General features: G+C 36.7%; 1 protein-coding gene across 1 annotated transcript; it reads left to right on the top strand.

Annotated features, from left to right (window-relative positions):
• Positions 1–687: 687 nt before the first annotated feature.
• LOC149188540 (endochitinase-like) lies at positions 688–2,240 on the top strand. Its single transcript, XM_089411674.1, has 3 exons — positions 688–1,262; positions 1,351–1,507; positions 1,638–2,240. The coding sequence occupies exons 1-3, from the start codon at positions 815–817 to the stop codon at positions 2,047–2,049; spliced, it is 1,017 nt and encodes a 338-aa protein (XP_089267800.1). The 5' UTR covers positions 688–814; the 3' UTR covers positions 2,050–2,240.
• Positions 2,241–19,593: the final 17,353 nt, after the last annotated feature.

Here is a 19,593-nt window from a genome sequence, read left to right as displayed (position 1 = left end):
TCTTATTGGTAAATTGGAAGGGCATTTATTTTTTTACCAATTTTTGGCACATTAAAATGAGATTTTTATGAAGACAAAAAGATTTAAGTAGTTATATTATCTAAATAAAAACAGTTAATACACATTTCATTTAAAAGTAAAAAATAAAAGCCATTCCATATTATGAAGTTAAACTAGTAAACTATTATTCAAATATAAAATAAAATTAATAAACTATTATTTAAATATAATAACCTACAACTACTTCAAGCTCTAGGATCTATATAAAACACTAATCAAATTTCCACTTTGAGAAAAAAGGGATGAATTTGAAATTCCAGGCTTCGTTTACAGTTAGACTACGACTTTGGGGCCAAAGTCGTCCATGTGTCGGATGCGGACATTGAGGACCACATGGGCGACTTTACTGTCGTCGTGTCCATGTTCGTGGAAAATCATTTTGGTCTGGGCGGCGGCCTCATTAATGACAATTAAGGACATGCCATAATTATTTTAATTTCAACTTTATCCATTAAAGGTCTTTATGGTGTTAAGAGATAAGTCTCTTATGATCACAAATAAAATATAAGCTGGGTTTCATTGAATTGAAAATTTGGCCGTCAGAGTCAAGATGAGCGAACACGGAAGTGGAGAATATTTCGTATGGTTTGAAGAGACGAGTGAACACGGAAGCGGATAATATTTCATATAGCTTCAAGAGACGTGAACGTGAAGGACACCGGAAATATGGCTATAAAAGATGACCTACAGTCTCCAAAATTTAACTGAAAGTTGCAATTAATGCAGTGCTGATATAGAAACGAGTGTCTGCAATATGAAATCGATGGAGTTCTCCGCGATGGCGATCGCCTTGCTTACAATGGCGACGATGAATTTGTATTTTGTATCTGCGGAGCAATGCGGACGGCAAGCAGGCGGAGCTCTTTGTCCCGGTGGCTTGTGCTGCAGCAAATGGGGATGGTGTGGCAACACGGACGCCCATTGCGGGCAGGATTGCCAGAGCCAATGCGGAGGATCGACTCCCACGCCCCCCTCACCCACTCCCGGTGGACAGGGAGTTGCATCTATCATCACTGAAAGCATTTTCAATGAGTTATTGAAGCACAGAAACGACGCCGGTTGCAAGGCCAGCGGATTCTACACCTACTCTGCCTTCATTGCGGCTGCCAATGCTTTTCCCTCCTTCGGCACCACCGGCGATGTCGCTACTCGGAAAAGAGAGCTCGCTGCTTTCTTTGGCCAAACCTCCCACGAAACCACAGGTCATATTTTCATCTCTATTACTTGTGATTTACCTCTGTGATCTTATTTGGATTTACATCTCATTGCGTAAGAAATATTGGTAAACAGGCGGATGGGCGACGGCTCCAGACGGCCCGTACGCGTGGGGTTATTGTTTCAAAGAGGAGCAAGGCAATCCTCCCGCCGAGTACTGCCAGGCAACCTCCCAGTGGCCCTGTGCATCTGGAAAGAGATACTACGGACGAGGGCCCGTTCAATTGTCATGGTCGGTCGTTTCTATATTTTCTCAGTTTTAATTTCTTTAATTATATGCTGCACAGACGCACCCAAAAAGAATATCTGAATGAAATTTAAGACTAATACGCCGTTTGCTCAATTTGCTTTGGGTTTTTCAGGAATTACAACTATGGACCGGCCGGGAGGGCAATCGGATTCGATGGCATAAACAACCCCGACATTGTTGCTAGCGATGCCACGGTCTCTTTCAAGACCGCAATCTGGTTCTGGATTACCGCCCAGTCTCCAAAACCTTCTTGCCACGATGTCATGACCGGAAAATGGACTCCGTCCGGCAGCGACAGCGCCGCTGGGAGAGCGGCTGGATATGGAGCAGTTACCAACATCATCAACGGCGGGCTGGAGTGCGGGAAAGGCAGTGACTCGAGGCAGCAGGATCGCATCGGCTTCTATAAAAGATACAGTGACATTCTTGGGGTGAGCTACGGGTCAAACCTGGATTGCAACAACCAGAGGCCTTTCGGCGCTGCGGTTCAATCTGAACCTCGTCTTATCAAAACCGTGGTTTGAACACTTCTCATAAATCTGAGATTTGGGATTGGCACCAGGTTGATCTCCATCTGTGTGCTTTGCCATAATAAAGTATAATAAAATCCATGCTAAATAACTGTGGCATTGGACCTGCGTGGCGTGCTTTTCTAAAGGTTGAGAATAATGGAGATTTGGTATAAAACATGATTAAGAATCACGTGAAACCTTCATTGATGTTTCCAGTATGTGAATATGCTTTCGAATATTATATTATAAATTAAATAATGGAATACAGGACCGCTATCAATAGATTTTTCCAGTATGTGAATATGCTTTCGAATATTATATTATAAATTAAATAATGGAATATAGGACCGCTTTATCAAGTTTATTGCCGTACACAAAGATAACATAAGTAATACAATTGTAATTAATTTATATTTAATTACGATAAAAACATTATTTTAATAGTAGAAAAGAATGATAAGATCTTTTCTATTCTTATTAACATAATAAATTTTTAATGTATTTTTTTCATATATAATCTCATGAGAATTGTTGAATTGACCATCATCATATTATAAAGTATTACGTAAACCATGTAGTAATAATAGAGGAATAAAGGTTCAAATTTCAGTAAATTAAAAAAAAAGAAATATAATTTCTTTTAATAATACAATATATTTATTATAATTAAAAACAATTTATAACTGATAACTTCATGATTAAAAAAAATACTCACTATATTAAATTTGTTCATTGAGCAATACAAATGGAAATATTCTTAACATTGTTTGCGCACTTGAAACCATTCATCTCAATTTTTTTATTTTATTTTATTTGAAGCAACAATTTTCTCAAATTTTTTTTTAACACTTATCTCAATTTTCCTTTTTTATAATTGAAGGAACAATTTTCTTGACAATATATGGAACAAAACCAGAATTAATTTTCTAGAATTTATGGGAAGTAAGAAGTTTCTTTCAAATTTGATTTACTAATACGCAACAAATTTACCCTCAATGCAGTTCTAAAATTGCTAAGAGAAGCATCTCCATTAGTATACATTCTTAACCTTCAATCGTTGAATCTCTGGGCCTTGGTATATCTTTTTGGATTTTAAAATCAAACCAGAGCTCAGTCATAGTTTGTACAAGATAAAATTATAAATGGACAAAAAGAGCATTGTCCTTATTCAATTTAGTTTGACGGCCAACATTGAATTTGGGATATACACTATAATGTTTAGTTGTAAAATCTTATAAACTCAAACACTTTTCTTCATAAAGAAAACATTTCTATTGATAGTTATTTATGAAAGGGTTGTGGTGTAAGAGTCATGACTTAAAATTGTTAGCTAATGAGATAATGTAAATATCACTTCTAAAGATGTATTAAAATGGAAAGAGGTGGTGCATGCTGAGATTGCACATTGGATGCTAAGATTGAGTCAAAACAATTTTCTTGGCATGGTTTGAACATAGTGTATGGTCCATTGAATGTCCAATCACCTCCTAGAACAAGATTGGTGTTTATTTATGAAATCATGAGAGTAGAAACTATATCAGGGATTGTGATAACCATAAAATCATGCTCATTGACCTTGTCTACACTACTAAATAAATTTCTTGAGTGATTTTTCTATTAAGGTTGAGTTTACAATGAGATAGGATTGAATTTAATAAAGGAAATTTCATATTAATTTAACAATGACTTTTGAGTAAGAGATATCTAAATTTATCATGACAATTATTTAACCACAACTGAATTGTCCATAAGAATTCATTAAAGTGTAATTCTAGTTATGATTCCATCACATGGCAATTAGAAAAATTCATAATCAACAAAGATATATTACCTTGGAAACACAAATGGGAAAACTAGCTTCAAATGGCTACTTAAACTTTATTTGGGAAATTTCATGTTGTAATGTAGAGTAAATGTTCATGGGCCATTCAAAAGTTTACACAACCAAATTTCATATACATCCTCACCTCTTAGCCAAAAAATATTTCATAACTCCAATTCAAAGAAGATATATAAGTAGAGATGAGATTAATGGGAAGGCCAAACATCCTTATCCATCCATTTACCACTCCTATTTTTTCTCATTTATTAGTTTCATTTTCTATTATTTTTTTTTTAATGCTTGCATTGCCCTTTTTTCTTCTTCTAAACCTCCTTAATTATTGAATTCATTGTGGGCACTAAGTATTACAACCATTTATTTTTTCATTTCCATTTGGGATCACACCTTCCCAATGAGAGGTTTTTGATTAACTCTAGCTCTTGGTTATAGCATTGGATTTGGTTCCTAGCTATATAGCTCCATCTTTAATTGTAGCTCTAGCTTATGGCTTTAGTTCCTCACTTTATTTATGGATCTTTTTTTGGTTTCTAGTTCCATTTGTTCTTATAGTGAAAAAGTATTCTTATTGATTCTATACTCTAAGCAATTCCTCATAATTGAAACTATATTTTATTAGAGTCCATTTGTATATTTAATGGTTCATTTTGTTACTTTTTGGTTGGAAAAATTGGAGCTATTGGCTTGTAAGGGCCATTTCACGAGCAAGACCAACATTGGTGATTTGGGGTGCAAGACCTTCAAGGGTACGTTGAGGGTTTGAGTTATACTTTTGGGTCAAAAAATTGTGGTATTATATCATAGTCTCTTAATTTTATTCAATGCTTCCAATTGTGTGAATATCACCTCTAATAGAGTTTGTGCATCTAATTTATCTCTCCAACAAGTTAACCCATTTTGTTGACCAACACGGGACTCTGTGGATTCCATGTCATCTTCCAATACTCATACATGTGGATAAATTCATGTGTGTACTTTCAAAATAAATTAGAAGGTCCACAAAAATAACACTAATTTGGGGTTACAACATGCAAAATCCCTAACCCTAACCCTTGATGTCTATTAGGATATGATAAATTCTAATCCACTAGGAAAGGATAGAGTCTCATTTTCATTTTGTTGGGTATTTTTCCATTTTCATTTCAACTTCCGCACTTGTTGGAGCCTGAATTGTAATCTACGACTTGGAGGGTGTAGAAATTCCCACTGTAGATCAACAGATTATGCAATAGACTAAAGCAAAATACAAGATCTACTTCTACAACAAACTTTGCGGAAGCTTAATCGAATATGAGCAAGATCAATGAGAACACATATAACTGAGAATGAGAAATCAATCTCATAACACAGAAGAAATAACCTAGGGAAAGCCTCAGCCTAAAACCCCAATCTTTGTATTATCATACAAGTGGAAATATGTTCAAGCTACAAAAAGAATCAGCTCTCAAGCTATCCTGCTCTCTCTACAATCAAACAATACAACTCACAGACTGAATAGACATAGTATATGTCCTCCTCAAGCCCTCCAAGCCTCCTATTTCCTTGCACAATTTTTCTTAGGGTCCAGTGATGCCACATGTGTGAATTGGCCTCATCACACTCACAAATCCTGAAGAAGTAACTGCGTAATCCTCAAGGAAATGATTCCTTCTGCATGCAATAGATATGCACAATGGAATATTCCTGCAACTGATAGTGCACTATCCCTCCATCTGATCTCAACTGGGTCTCTGTCTGAACTGACATGCATGAGTTATTTATGAGAGAATATTCAATTATCGGAAGTGTAGCAGTTGCATGCATTAACTAACTGAACTCACAATTAATTCAACAAACTGTTTGAATTAATCTAACTAGACTTGACTCAGTTAACTGAGCCAACTAATTACAACTCAATATTACAAATCATCCTTATCTCTTTATTTGATGGATAAAATATTCAATTAATGGGGAAACTGTTGCATGTCCCCACATAGACTTCATGTTTGATTTTCTACAACTAATTAACTCATGGTGAATTAATTAATTATTTTACAAACAGCTGCTAAGATCAAATTCGAATTTTTACTTCTCTATTTTGGTTTAGGGACTAACTAAAATAGGAAGGTATCCTGAAATGCTATTTATAGCAGTATTAAATTTAGCACTTCTATATTTAGCATTTCTTGTTGCTATTTTCAACAGTCCCTCTCAACAAGAAAGGGATTATCAGTAACCCCAATCCTGTCTCTGTGGAACTTGAACTTGCATTTTGACAATGCCTTCGTCAAAATATCTGCATCATGTTCCTTGGTCGAAACATACCGCAACAACATGATCCTCTTGACCACACAGTCTCGAAGATGGTGATATCAGATATCAATGTGCTTGGACCTGTCATGAAAAACTGGATTCTCAGAGAGTTTGATACAACTCTGATTATTGCAATAGATCATGGTTGGATCCATCCTCTAACCAAACAATCCCACTAGAATCTTCCGCATCCAAATAGCCTCACATGCAGCTTGACTAGTAGCCATGTATTCAGCCTCTACTGAGCTAAGTGCAACTGACCTTTGTTTCCTGTTGTACTAGGAAATTGCAGTTGAACCAAGGTTAAAGATTCCTCCAGAAGTTCTCTTCCTGTCTGATGGACTCCCTGCCCAATCCGCATTTGTGAAGCACTGAAGCTTCACTCCCTCTGTCCATCTGTACCATAATTCAAACTGAGATGTGCCTCTGAGGTATCTTAGCACATGCTTCGCTTCCTTCCAAAACAGCTTGGTAGGTTGAACCATAGCTTGACTCAGATGGTTCACCGCAAAGCATAATTGGGGTCATGTGTTCACCAGATACATAAGTGAACCCACCAGTTGCCGATAAACAGTAGCAGCTACTACCTCACCTGAAGTAGCATAGTCCTTCCTCCAGTTCCCAACTAGAGGAGTCTGCATGGGCTTGCACTTCTCCATGTGAAAGTGCCTGAGTATCTCATTGGCATACTTGCCTTGAGAAACAAATACTTCACTATCTTTCTGCCACACCTCCATGCCCAGAAAGTAGTGCATAAGACCCATGTCTTTCATTTCGAACTCTCTTGCAAGGTCCTCCTTGCAAGACTGTATCAGTTGATCATCACCTGTCAAAATCAGATCATCGACATAAAGAACAATGATCAATGGCTTACCTTCTACCATGATGTGGTAAAGGTTCACATCTGCTTCACTCTTGGTGAAGTCCAACCCGGTGAAATAGCTGTCGATCCTGGTGTACCAAGCATGGGGTGCTTGCTTCAGCCCATACAAAGCCCTCTTGAGTCTATACACATGCGACTCACGATCAAAGGTCTCAAAACCTTCTGGCTACTCAATGTACACCTCCTCCTTAATCTTCCCATTGAGGAATGTTGTCTTCACGTCCATTTGGTTGATATTCCACCCCATCTGAGTTGATAGTGCCAACATCTATCTAATCGATGAGTACCTTGCTACGAGAGCAAAAGTCTCATCGTAGTCGATCCCCTCAACCTGTGAGAAACCCCGGGCAACAAACCTTGCCTTATGTTTCTCAACATTGGCATCCGCTGCCTGCTTTACCTTGTAAAGCCATCTGGAACTCACCATTGACTTTCCTTGAGGTCTTGGGACAACATCCCAGACACTGTTCCGAATGATAGAGTCGTACTCCTTTACCATTGCATCAACCCAGACTGGTTGCTACACTGCCTCCTCGAATGAAGAAGGTTTGGTATCTACACACTCCCCAACCAGGGCCATGTACCCCGTGTACCGCTTAGGCAACCTCCTCTATCTACGCTGAGAAGATGGTTGTCCCACATTCTCCTGCACATCCAGCATCAACCTGTCAGCTTCCCTTGAGCGTTTCCGCCCATCTCTGGAAGTCTCAGCATGAGTGGATGTCTCCACTCCCGGATCCTCTGCATGTAGCTGCTCCGCATCAATCTGAGGCTCCTCCTCCTTAGGAACTGAAAGTTCCTCCTCTACACGCAACTTGAGCTCCCTCTCAAGTGATAATTGCATGGCTTTCTGCTCGTCAAACTTCAGATCCCTGCATACCACAGTCCTCTGACTAGTAGGTAGGTACACCAGATAGTTGTTGGGTGTATCCGTGTACCCCACAAGTATTCCCAACTCAGCTGTTGGATCCAGCTTCTTCCAGGCATATTTGGTCACATGACAGTAAACTGATGATCCGAAGATTCAAAAATGACTCACATCTGGTTGCTTCTCGGAAAAGGCCTCCATAGGTTTCTTCATTCCCATTATATGGTGCATGCTTTTGTTCTACAAGTATACTGCTATATTGCATGCCTCAGCCCACAAATGCAGTGGTAGGCTTTGGTCATGCAACATCGCTCAAGCTTCTCCCACAATCGATCTGTTCTTCCTTTCAACCACCCCATTTTGCTGTGGGTTATGGGGTGCCGTCAATTCCCATTTAATCCCTTCTGCAGCGCAGAAGTCTTTAAACTGTTGGGAGACATACTCTCCACCATTGTCGCTACGCAAGGCTTTTATTTTCTTTCCAGATTCTTTCTATACCAAGGCTTTAAACTCACAAAACCTTAAGAAGGTCTGATCCTTCTTTTGCATAAAGTAGGTCCAACATCTATGAGAAAAATCATCAATAATAACATAGTACCTTTCTTTAGCGGTGGAGGCCGTAGAGAAAGGTCCAAAAACATCTGAGTGAACTCATTCCAGGATAGCTCCAGCTCTACTGTCTCGATCCGTAAAGGAAGATTTCACATACTTACCCAAGGTACAACATTTGCATGTATTCGTCTACTCCAGTTTTCCCTTGGGAAGTCCAGTGGAAATCTATTGCATGATCTTTAGGGCTCCATGGTGTAAGTGACCCAGTCTTCTATGCCATAGCTCACCAACATCTTGGCTCTGCACCATCTCAGCTTTGGAACTCAATGCAACACAGTCATCAACCTCCAGCTTGTAGAGATTCTTTACTTGAATCCCAATTTGCTTTGTCTGTCCCGTACCGATATGCCTCAGGAATACCTTTCCTTTACTAAATATTACATCATAGCCTTTATCTTCTAGCATAGCGATAGACACAAGATTCTTCTTTAGACCTAGTACATACTTTACATCAGTTAGGGTGAGGGGAGCTCCATGCTCCCTCTGAAACACAACCGTACCTTCACCTGAAACACGGTACTTTCCATCATCGCCCATCTCGATCCGCATCTGGAGATCCTTCTCCTCCAAGGTACTAAAAAGGTTCTTGTCACCTGACATGTGGAATGAAGCTCCAATATCCAGGTACGACACACATCCCACCATGGATGAAACCATGCATGCGATAAGAGAGAAATCCAACTCAAACTGTGAGGACAGTGCCTCACCATCAGATCCCTTCGAGGAACCCTTCTTGGATTTCTTCTGTGGACAATTCGTAGCATAATGGCCCACTTTCGATTTGTCAAACTTCTTCCCACCATTGGAAGAAACAGATTTGGGATGGGATGCCTTCCCTTTCCATTTCCTCGCCTTACTCACTAAGGATAGATTTTCCTCATCATCTTGCTTCGATGAGGATCCATCTCTAGTGCTTCTTCTTATCTCCTCCTGCATCATATCTGACCAAAGTCGTTCCCAATCTGACAATTTTTCTCTTCCATTAACCGAGTCTTGGTAGCTATGCCAGCTCTTAGGAAGACCGAGGAGTGCAAGACTCACCATGTCATCATCAACAATCATGATCCCTACACTTCCAAGCTCATCCCTGCAGGTGGTGAGCTTCTTCAGATATGTAGAGATCGTGTTGCCCTATTCACACTTGATTTTATGAAGCTTGTTTTTCAGCGCTAGCTTCCTCTGTTCGCTGCTATTCTGATATAGATCTTTCAATGTTTTCCACATCGAAAATAGTGTCTCCTTCCCATGGAGGCTTGAGACAATGTGGTCTCGAACTCCCTCCAGGAGGATTCTCCTTGCTCTAGCCACACATTTCTTCCATTCCGCCAATTGAGTAGCATCAGTCGGATTGGGGAATTCTTGATCAATGAATTCCTTTAGACTGTTATCCTCTAATACTGCTTCCATGTGATCCTTCCAGTCTATATAATTCAAGTTGCCATCAAGGGCATACTCCAGTCTTAAACTGCTGAACGCCATTGGTGAAATTGAGATGTGATAAGAACTCGATTTCTATATTCAGGAACCTGAAACTTCGAACTTCTCCCTTCTTGTATACAGTTCTCTCCTTTGATCACCTTTGCTCTAATACCATGTAGAAATTCCCACTGTAGATCAATAGATTATGCAATAGACTAAAGCAAAATACAAGATCTACTTCTACAACAAACTTTGCGGAAGCTTAATCGATTATGAGCAAGATTAGTGAGAACACATATATCTGAGAATGAGAAATCAATCACACATAACACAGTAGAAATAACTCGGGGAAAGCCTCAGCCTAAAACCCCAATCTCTATATTATCATACAAATGGCAATATGTTCAAGTTACAAAAATAATCAGCTCTTAAGCTATCCTGCTCTCTCCGTAATCAAACAATACAACTCATAGAATGAATTGACATAGTATATGTACTCCTCAAGCCCTCCAAGCCTCCTATTTCCTTGCACAGTTTTTCTTGGGGTCCAGTGATGCCACATGTGTGAATTGGCCTCATCACACTCACAAAACTTGAAGAAGTAACTGCGCAATCCTCAAGGAAAGAATTCCTTCTGCATGCAAGAGATATTCACAATGGTATATCACTGCAATTGATAGTACACAGTCCCTCCATCTGATCTCAACTGGGTCTCTGTCTGAACTGACATGCATGAGTTATTTATGAGAATATTCAGTGATCTGAAGTGCAACAGTTACATGCATGCATACATTAACTAACTGAACTCACAATTAATTCAACAAACTGTTTGAATTAAGCTAACTGGACTTGACTCAATTAACTGAGCCAACTAATTACAACTCATCCTTATCTCTTTAACTGATGGATAAATTCCTCAATTAATGGAAAACTATTGCATGTCCCCACATAGACTTCATGTTTGATTTTCTACAACTAATTAACTCATGGTGAATTAATTAATTATGTTACAAACAACTGCTAAGATCAAATTCGAATTTTTACTTCTCTATTTTAATTTAGGGACTAACTAAAATAGGAAGGTATCCCGAAATTATATTTATAACAGTACTAAATTTAGCACTTCTATATTTAGAATTTCTTGTTGCTATTTTCAACAGAGTGAGGGGTGAACTTTTAGCCAGACCAACTTAGAGAAGTCAAATACTTGGATGAAAAGAATATATCATAGATGCAATTTAAAGATTACTTCCAAATGAAATACTTGTATTGGTAGTACTATGAGGGAAAATGCAAAAGTTATTATAACTCGAGTTAGGAAACATGAAAATGGAAGTGTATCCTGTAAATTAATTGAATTGTTTAGGTATGTTGATTTTTTAAGGGATTGAAAGATAGCAATACAAATATTTGTGAGTGGGTTTCTACCATTTATGTGACATAATTAAATTCAATGAACTAAGGAATTTGGATGAAGCTATGAGGAAGGAAAATTATCTCTATCAATAGGAAAAAAACAAACCAGCCTTCTAAGAAACTTGGGATGACAAGAAAAGAGCCAAGATGGAGCAAAGGATGGTGTTTAAACCTTCATTTTTTAATAAAAGTTCTTAGGTAAATCATCAAAATCAACTAACCCATAATAAACCAAAGGGGTTTTATTCATTAAGTAATAGACCAAGAGTTTATCCCATTAGGTGTTGAGGTTGTGGAGGAGATCACATGTACAGGAACTACCCTTACAAAGGAGACAAAATCAACATTGCGTATCACCTTATAAGAGTTGATATGGTGGAGGAAATGGGTAGAAGCATGCCCAAGATCTCTGCAACATTGGACAACAAGAAGGCTAACCATCCGACACATATGATTAATGTTGAAGTTTAGATAAATAACTAACCGATTTTCATTTTAATTGCTTATAGAGCCAGTCATATTTATCTTAATCCTAAACTTGTTGAAAGAATTAACTTAAGGAAAACCAAGAATGGAATGACTTGGTTAGTTCAATTAGCTACAAGAGCTAAACGAAGAGTAATTAAAAGTGTAAAAGAATTCAAAATTAATATGAATGGGTTGATAAAAATTGAAAATTTGAACATCATACCATTAGGATCATACGATTTCCTAATTGGTATGGATTGGTTGCAAAAACCCCATGAAGTGATAGACTGCTATAATAATTCATATTCCTGCTTCAATGAAGAAGGGAAGTAAAGACAAATATAGGGAATTCCAAGGCCAATTTATGTCAAAGAGATATTAGCCATGCAACTGAAGAAAAATAAAAAATTGGATGCCAAATTTATGTAGCCCACATGGAAGAGACAATCAACGATTAGGAACCAATCATTGAAGACCACCTAGAACTTAAGGAATTCAAAGATGTATTTGCTTAAATTCCAGGATTACCACCTAAATGGGACATTTACTTCTCTATAGACTTGGTATCTGGAGTGTAATATCCCTCTATTGTTGTAACATTGTTTTTATTTAGACTAAAATTATGGTAGAAAAGCCATGAAGTACATTGAAACAGATATGTAAATAAATATTTTTATTACTAAATAAATGGATTTAAGTACTTGAAAATGATATATTTGAAGATGAGATTCTTGCCTACGATAATTTTTACATCATAAATATTCTAGATAATATTCTAGACAAGATTTAATGGATAGGAGATCCATTAAATAGCTTAGTTGGGGAAATATGCTAAGCTTGGATAAGCATAAAAGTGTCACGGGAGAGAAAGGCAGGATTTTATGGAAAAGCCTAGGCAAGTGGATAAAAAGGTCCACAAAAGCGAGACTCTACTAAGGGAAACATTCATCATGGAAAAAAAGGTATAAAATACGTAGGAAAGGGATCAATAGAGGTTGTTTATTTTCTTGCAAGTGTCCTCAGCTCAGGGTGAACTGGAGGTGCAGTTCATGGTTGGGTGGAAAGTGTTCTCATTAAGTACGAATTTCTATTGCGATTCTGGTTAGGAAATTTGTGTATATTTAACTCTGAGATTAATTCTGCAATTAATTCGATGCATAGGACTTCTATCACTAATTTCAATGCTTGTGAATTATGAGATTATTTCAATGTGTATGAAGCCTGTTATTAATTCTGAAGCATATGGTTATCAAAACTCTTTATTTACTTGAATGCATAAGGGTAGATGTGTATGATTTTCAAAAGCAGTACTGTAGGTGGCTAACTGTTCGCTTCTTCTTCCTTCGATTATAAAGAGTTCAGTATTTGTTATTGAGCAAGGAATAATGTAACATAGACTTTATGGTATTATGAGTAATTAAAGAGAATGAATATTTCTATAACAACTTAATAAGTTATGTAATTCTCTATTCACATGGTCCAAAAATTGAGAAAATTATACTCTAATTAGTATTTTTCTTTCATAATTATTGCAAAGCTTTAAAGAGTTGGCATTATTCCCTTAAGTCTCCAATATCGAGAATTAGTAGTGAATAGGGTCAAAATTTGGTAACATCTATTGTAACCTACACTATAGTTAGATGTAATTAAAAAGAGCAGAGAAAATTATGGTAGAATCAATTAAATCAAGAAGGGAAACTTGCTGGTTAGAGAACCTAAATATTTTTTAGAGTAAGTTTATTTACCCTCTCCTATGAGTTGGTGGAACAACTGGGTCAGGTTTGTAAGGGGGGAATCTTGAGTCGATTTTCACCTGGGCCTTTAATAAAAAAAATAGTTATGTAACAAATTCTCTCAAGATCGACAATTATTCAAAAAAATAAAAATAAAGTAGGAATTATGGACTTAAGATTCATAATAGAATCCCGACTAAAGAAGAAAGAATTCAAGAATAGAAGGGTCAAGTGTGTGACCAACCTACATAGATTAACACGGATGATATTGTTAAAAGTCTAGAAAGATGTACTAGATGAGATGGAAACCAGAATGAAAGGTCACTAAGATGGCATAGGATGTAATTATGTATTTACCCTTATTGATTCCCAAATCAGATAATTTGAATTATCATAGGTAATAAGCGTGCATTGTAGTGAAAAAAATAGCCATGCGCTTGAGGATAATGGGAACCTGAAGCATGATAGGCTTAAATTTTGAAAACCAAAGTAAATTACATTTCGTAGACATTATATTACAGACCGATATGAATAGAAAACAGAAGCAAAAAAGAGAGGTAGCAGATTTTTAATTTAGAATGCTATGAAAATAAAACCATAATCAAATTGGGAATTAACATACAATTATGATTTATGTCGCAAAAGGAATTCATATTCCTCTCATAAAATTATTTAAAGAGGTACTTCATATCGATAATAAAAATAGGGACCTATATAGTCATTCGCAATTGTATTACCATGAGGAAAGCACAAGAACTCATGGCATAAACATAGTAAGAATTAAGAATACTAACTATCAGATGAAATTAAGACATCTCTGATGGAAACGATTACAAACTTAACCCATTCACAAGAGAAATTTTACTGTAACAATCATATATCCAACAGAAATATGTTTTCTATATGCATTAAATAGGGTCCTTATGGTAGTCAAAATGTGACCATAAAGTAAACAAAATTATAGATGTTAGAGGATAGCTATGAATTAGAAACATATAAAGATTTAAAAAAAATAGCAATTCACATTCCATATGTTCCAGGTTCAATTCTTATGCATGGATTCTGAAACCCACGTAAGGTATCAAAGTACATTTGAGAAATAATACCCCAAATTCACAGGAAAGGACGCTTAGACTTAACAAAAATTTGACACAACGAATAATATTAAACCATACTTCAACAAGAAAGCCTACATAAAACAAAGGGAGATATTCCCCAATTTAGCCAACCAACACTACTATCGCCATAGAAAATGATACGAGCCATATGCATGTAAATAACACTAACAACATAAATTATAGTGAAATGGGTTCCATCGACCTCGAAACATGCAAAATGGTTAGGGTTACAGTGCGATCGAGTTGAAGTTGAGCGATAGATTTCATTATCAAATGGTTGGCAGGGAAGTCGTGTACCTACATAAATGTAACATAGTAATAAAATGTATCAGCAAAATAAATGAAGAGTTGACCTGAAACACGACCATAAGATTTAGGCATTCGTATACCTTTTAGAATCGATAACCTAGCATAAACCCTAGATAATAATAATGGGTGGAAGTTAAACTCTGTTAACGTGAAAAAAAGATTAAAACTTAAAAAATATGTGTGGAAAAGTAGGTAACACAAGTCACAGATATAATTAGGGATTCATCTAATAACCTATCCTCGTGGTCAGGCAAATAGGGTTTCTTCGCTGCATGTGAAAAGAACTGAGAAAGTAACTCTTCCATGGCACCAGGGCGTAGTCAAGAATGGCTGCACAAATGGAGAATCCTGTGAAGGGTTCGTCTGGAAAATAATTTAGCTAAACGCAACAAAACCCCATATCAGGAAGAGAAGATAATTTACTTGTGGGAAAAAAATAAATAGTCCAAGAGGTAAGCCTTGAACAGGAGCCTTGTATTATTGTACTTGGCTAGCGAAAGAGAATAAAAGATCCAACGTTCAACAGTCTAAACGAGTTTCTATTGTTATAACATTGAGCTCAAAAAAAAAATGAAACTGAAACCATCTCAATTAAATCACACCAAAATGTGCAGAGAGAATACCTTGTCGAAGTCGCTGAAGCGAGTAAGGGACAAGGTCGCAATGTATCTTGAATCTCTAGTTGAATATAAATCATGAGAAACATTTCATCCATGGCTGTGTTCATGGGTAATGTGGCAAGGAAAAACCCTAGAGTTGGGAAACTATCACCATTCTAGAAATAGGAGAAAAAACAAGGTTGAGGAGTGAGTTTCAAGGCAAAGCCACCAAGCATAGGAGCGACAGAGAGATGAAAAAACCAAAACTTAACAACAACATTAGTGTTCTGTACAGGATGATACCCTCGAGTAGATAGTGTGTGTTTCCAAGCGATTAAATGTTGTGGGGGAGGCCACAGGTGCCCATGTGATGAAGAACTATGTGGAAGAGGGGTATGGGACATGAGGTTTCCAACACAGCCCATTTAGATAATGCCAATTAATAGCATTGGAAACCATAAAATGAACATGAATTTTGATATAGGGGATAATTCTAGTGCCTAAATAACACTTACCATGACCAACCTTAATAATGCACCCATATATATTCATATATATCGAATAACAGTCCAAACGTGGATCAACAAATGTGACAAGGAACCATAAACCCACAACAAGACAACCATGATAAATGAGTCATAATAAATATATTCAGAAATAGTTCGGATTACGTAGGAGATGACTTCTTGGTGAGGTCACTAATGTATATTGGTGTCAATAACTTGATAAGGGAGGTATGGTTAGAATATGATTTATCCTTCCACTTAATAGAAAAGGGTATGGTGGTGCTTTGTATTACTTAAGCATGGTAGTACGTAGAAGGGTTAATTTAAAAAAAAAAATTGACTTGTAGTAAACAATGGAGATGTGACAGATGGTATTAGAGGCCATGTTCACCACTGGGCCAAGGGACCACTACATAAAGTAATGAACAATACTATTAAATTTAAAAAAAAATATAGTTTAAATAAAAAAACTAATAATCGTTTCGATTAAATTTGAAGGTAAGCAAGTGAATAAATTACAATGAAGATGGCAGAGGAGACTCTAGCTATTGCTGGAGGAGAAACCTTGTATGCTGAATTAGGAAATAGAGCTACGCTAGTAACTACTTAATTTATGAATTTCATTAGGGATCTTTAGTAAGAGTTGGCATACCTATGAAGCAGTAATGAGCACCTGCTAAAGGTCAGTGAGGAACAAGAGAAGATGATCAGGGGCTGATGAAAAATTCTAGCCATAAGATGGTGGAACCTGAAATATATCTAGGAAATAAGAAGGGCACATAATTAGAGAAATAAAAAAGTGGGGTGGGAGTCTGATAGGACATACCCTAGAACATAGAAGAGGGAATAAAACATAACTACAAGTGGAATTTAGGAAAATTAAACTCCCTACTTTTGATGGGGAGAAGGAGGAGGATGCAGAAGCATGGTTAGTAAATATGACTAAATATTTCCAAGTCTACCAATATGAGAGAAACTTAAATGCTAGATTGGCCATCTACCAGCTGCTATGTAAAGCTTCCATATAGTGGGAGGAAGCCAAAACTGTGCATTTTCTAAAGGAAAAGAGAGTAACCTAGGAGGAATTCTAGAAGTAGTTCAAGAACCACTATTTAAGTGAACATTATTATGATGATCATGCAAAGGATTTCCATGAGTTAAATTTAGGACAATTAACCATGGATGAATTTGTGGAAAAGTATACAAATTTACTGCAGTACATGCCTTACATTAAAGAAGAAAAAGGCAGGGTACACAAATTTGTGAATTGTTTTCCTATTGTCTACAAGGAGCAGATTGAGTTTGAGAATCCAAAGACAATGGATGAAGAAGTATGGAAGGAAAGAATTTGTTACAAACAAGTAAAGAATAAGGGAAAAGGCTCTAAGGTTTTGTAGAACAAGGATGAAACTAAACCTATAATTGGAACACAACGGCAAAAACTAGGCTATCTAAATTATTTTGGAAGGGATCATCAATGAAAAAAGTTTAGTAAAGGGAACGGAAATCAGCCGACCCAATCTCAAGCTAGATCAAAACCTATGGATCTGAATGGGAAGTATATTAGTGGGGGTAAGGAAAGAGAGCCACTGAAGTGTTGGGGATGTGGTGAACCTCATTTACTGAGGGATTTTCCACATAATCCCATATATGTTCAAAACATCCAAGCCATTCGTGAAGCCACTACGGTGAATGATATTGCCCAAAATATTCTGAGGATAAGCGAAGCCTTGGAACAAAGACAAGTGGATCATCAATCAACGATGATTGAAATTGAAGGTACCATTTCCAAACAACATGTTTCCATTTTAATTGATCCAGGGGCTAGTTTAAGCTACATTTGGACCACAATTGGTAGAAAAATGTGAAGTTAAATCTGAAAAATATAAAATGGCCTAGCTAGTACAGTTAACAACTGGAACCAAGAGAAGGGTAACCAACCAAGTAACGCAATAACATCTGAATCTAAATGGCTATTCCACAACAGTGAACGTAAATGTACTTCCCATAGGATCCTATGATATATTGGTAGGTATGGAATGGCTATAAGGTCATACCAAAACCCATATGAGTTAGACAAATTTTAGAATTACAAATGAAAAAGAGTGCATGGAAGGGATGCCAATTGTTTATGGTTAATTTAGAAGAAGATAACTAGCCAGGTGAAGATATAAACTCAGATACCCTGCTGGTTATTAAGGAATTCCAGGATGTCTTTCCAGAGGAAATTCAAAATTTCCACCTCACATAGATATAGACTTTTCCATTGATTTGGTGCCCCATGCAACCCTAGTGTCTCAAGCCCCTTACCTCACCTGTTATTTGTCAAGAAAAAATATGGTACATTCAGAATGTTTATTGACTACCATCAATTAAATAAGTTAACTACTAAAAGAAAATATGCATTGCCCTACATTGTTGATCTATTTGACCAAGTGAGGGGGGCAACCATTTTTTCCAAAATTGACTTAAGGATTGGATATCATCAATTAATGATCAAAAGTGAAGATATTTATAAGACAAACTTCAGAACTGGATATGGCCACTACGACTTTGTAGTGTTTCCATTCGGTCTTACAAATTCCCCTACAACCTTTATGTGCTTGATGAACAATATACTCAGCAAATATTTAGATAAATTTGTGTTGGTATTTATTGATGACATTCTAGTATATTCCAGAGATGAAGAAGAACATAAGGAACACTTAAAATTGGTGCTGCAAACTTTAAGAGAAAATCAATTGTATGCCAAATTCAACAAATGTGAGTTCTACAAAACCAGAATACAATACTTGGGCCATGTCATTTCTAAGGAAGGACTAGTAGTTGATCCTGAAAAGGTTAAAGCCATGGTTAATTGGCCCATACCAAAGGATGTATCTGTTGTTTGATCATTTATGGGACTTGTAGGATATTACCATAGATTTATAGAGGGATTTTCAATATTAGCATATCCTATCACATCTTTACAAAAAAAGGAGTAAAATTTGAATGGACTTCTGAATGTCAGAGGAGTTTTGATAAGTTGAAACATGTACTCACAATGGCTCCCATCTTAAAACTTGCAGGTCAAATAATAATTTACAGTTTGGACAAATTCTTGTATGGAAGGACTATGGGGAGTTTTACTGCAAGATAATTCAGTAATAGCTTATGAGTCTAGAAGTTGAAAATCCATGAAAGAAACTATGTTGTATATCACTTAGAGCTAGCTTCTGTCATAAATGCCTTAGAGATGTGGAGTCATTACTTGTTGGGGAGGACATTCACTTTGGTAACTGATCATATCAACCTAAAATACCTTTTTAGTCAACCTGATCTTAATGCTAGACAACCTAGGTGGTAGTGTTTCTTAGCAAATTTGAGTTTGACATCAAACACATAAAAGTGATATAAAACAAGATAGCATACGCTTTAAGAAGACATTCTTATAATCTAATGGAAGTGGTTGTTAGCAATACTAATACAGATTTCATAGAGGATATTAGAAACT

This window comes from Pinus tabuliformis, chromosome 3_1 (genome assembly GCF_031772625.1).
Source record: "Pinus tabuliformis cultivar Carrire ecotype Pingquan chromosome 3_1, CPIR1, whole genome shotgun sequence".
NCBI lineage: Eukaryota > Viridiplantae > Streptophyta > Pinopsida > Pinales > Pinaceae > Pinus > Pinus tabuliformis.
This window is presented reverse-complemented; position numbering and strand designations above follow the sequence as displayed.

Coding starts and splice junctions, on each gene's coding strand:
- LOC149188540 (XM_089411674.1), top strand. CDS start 815: ATGAAATCGATGGAGTTCTCCGCGATGGCGATCGCCTTGCTTACAATG. Junction 1,263..1,350: donor AACCTCCCACGAAACCACAG/GTCATATTTTCA, acceptor ATTGGTAAACAG/GCGGATGGGCGACGGCTCCA. Junction 1,508..1,637: donor GGGCCCGTTCAATTGTCATG/GTCGGTCGTTTC, acceptor TGGGTTTTTCAG/GAATTACAACTATGGACCGG.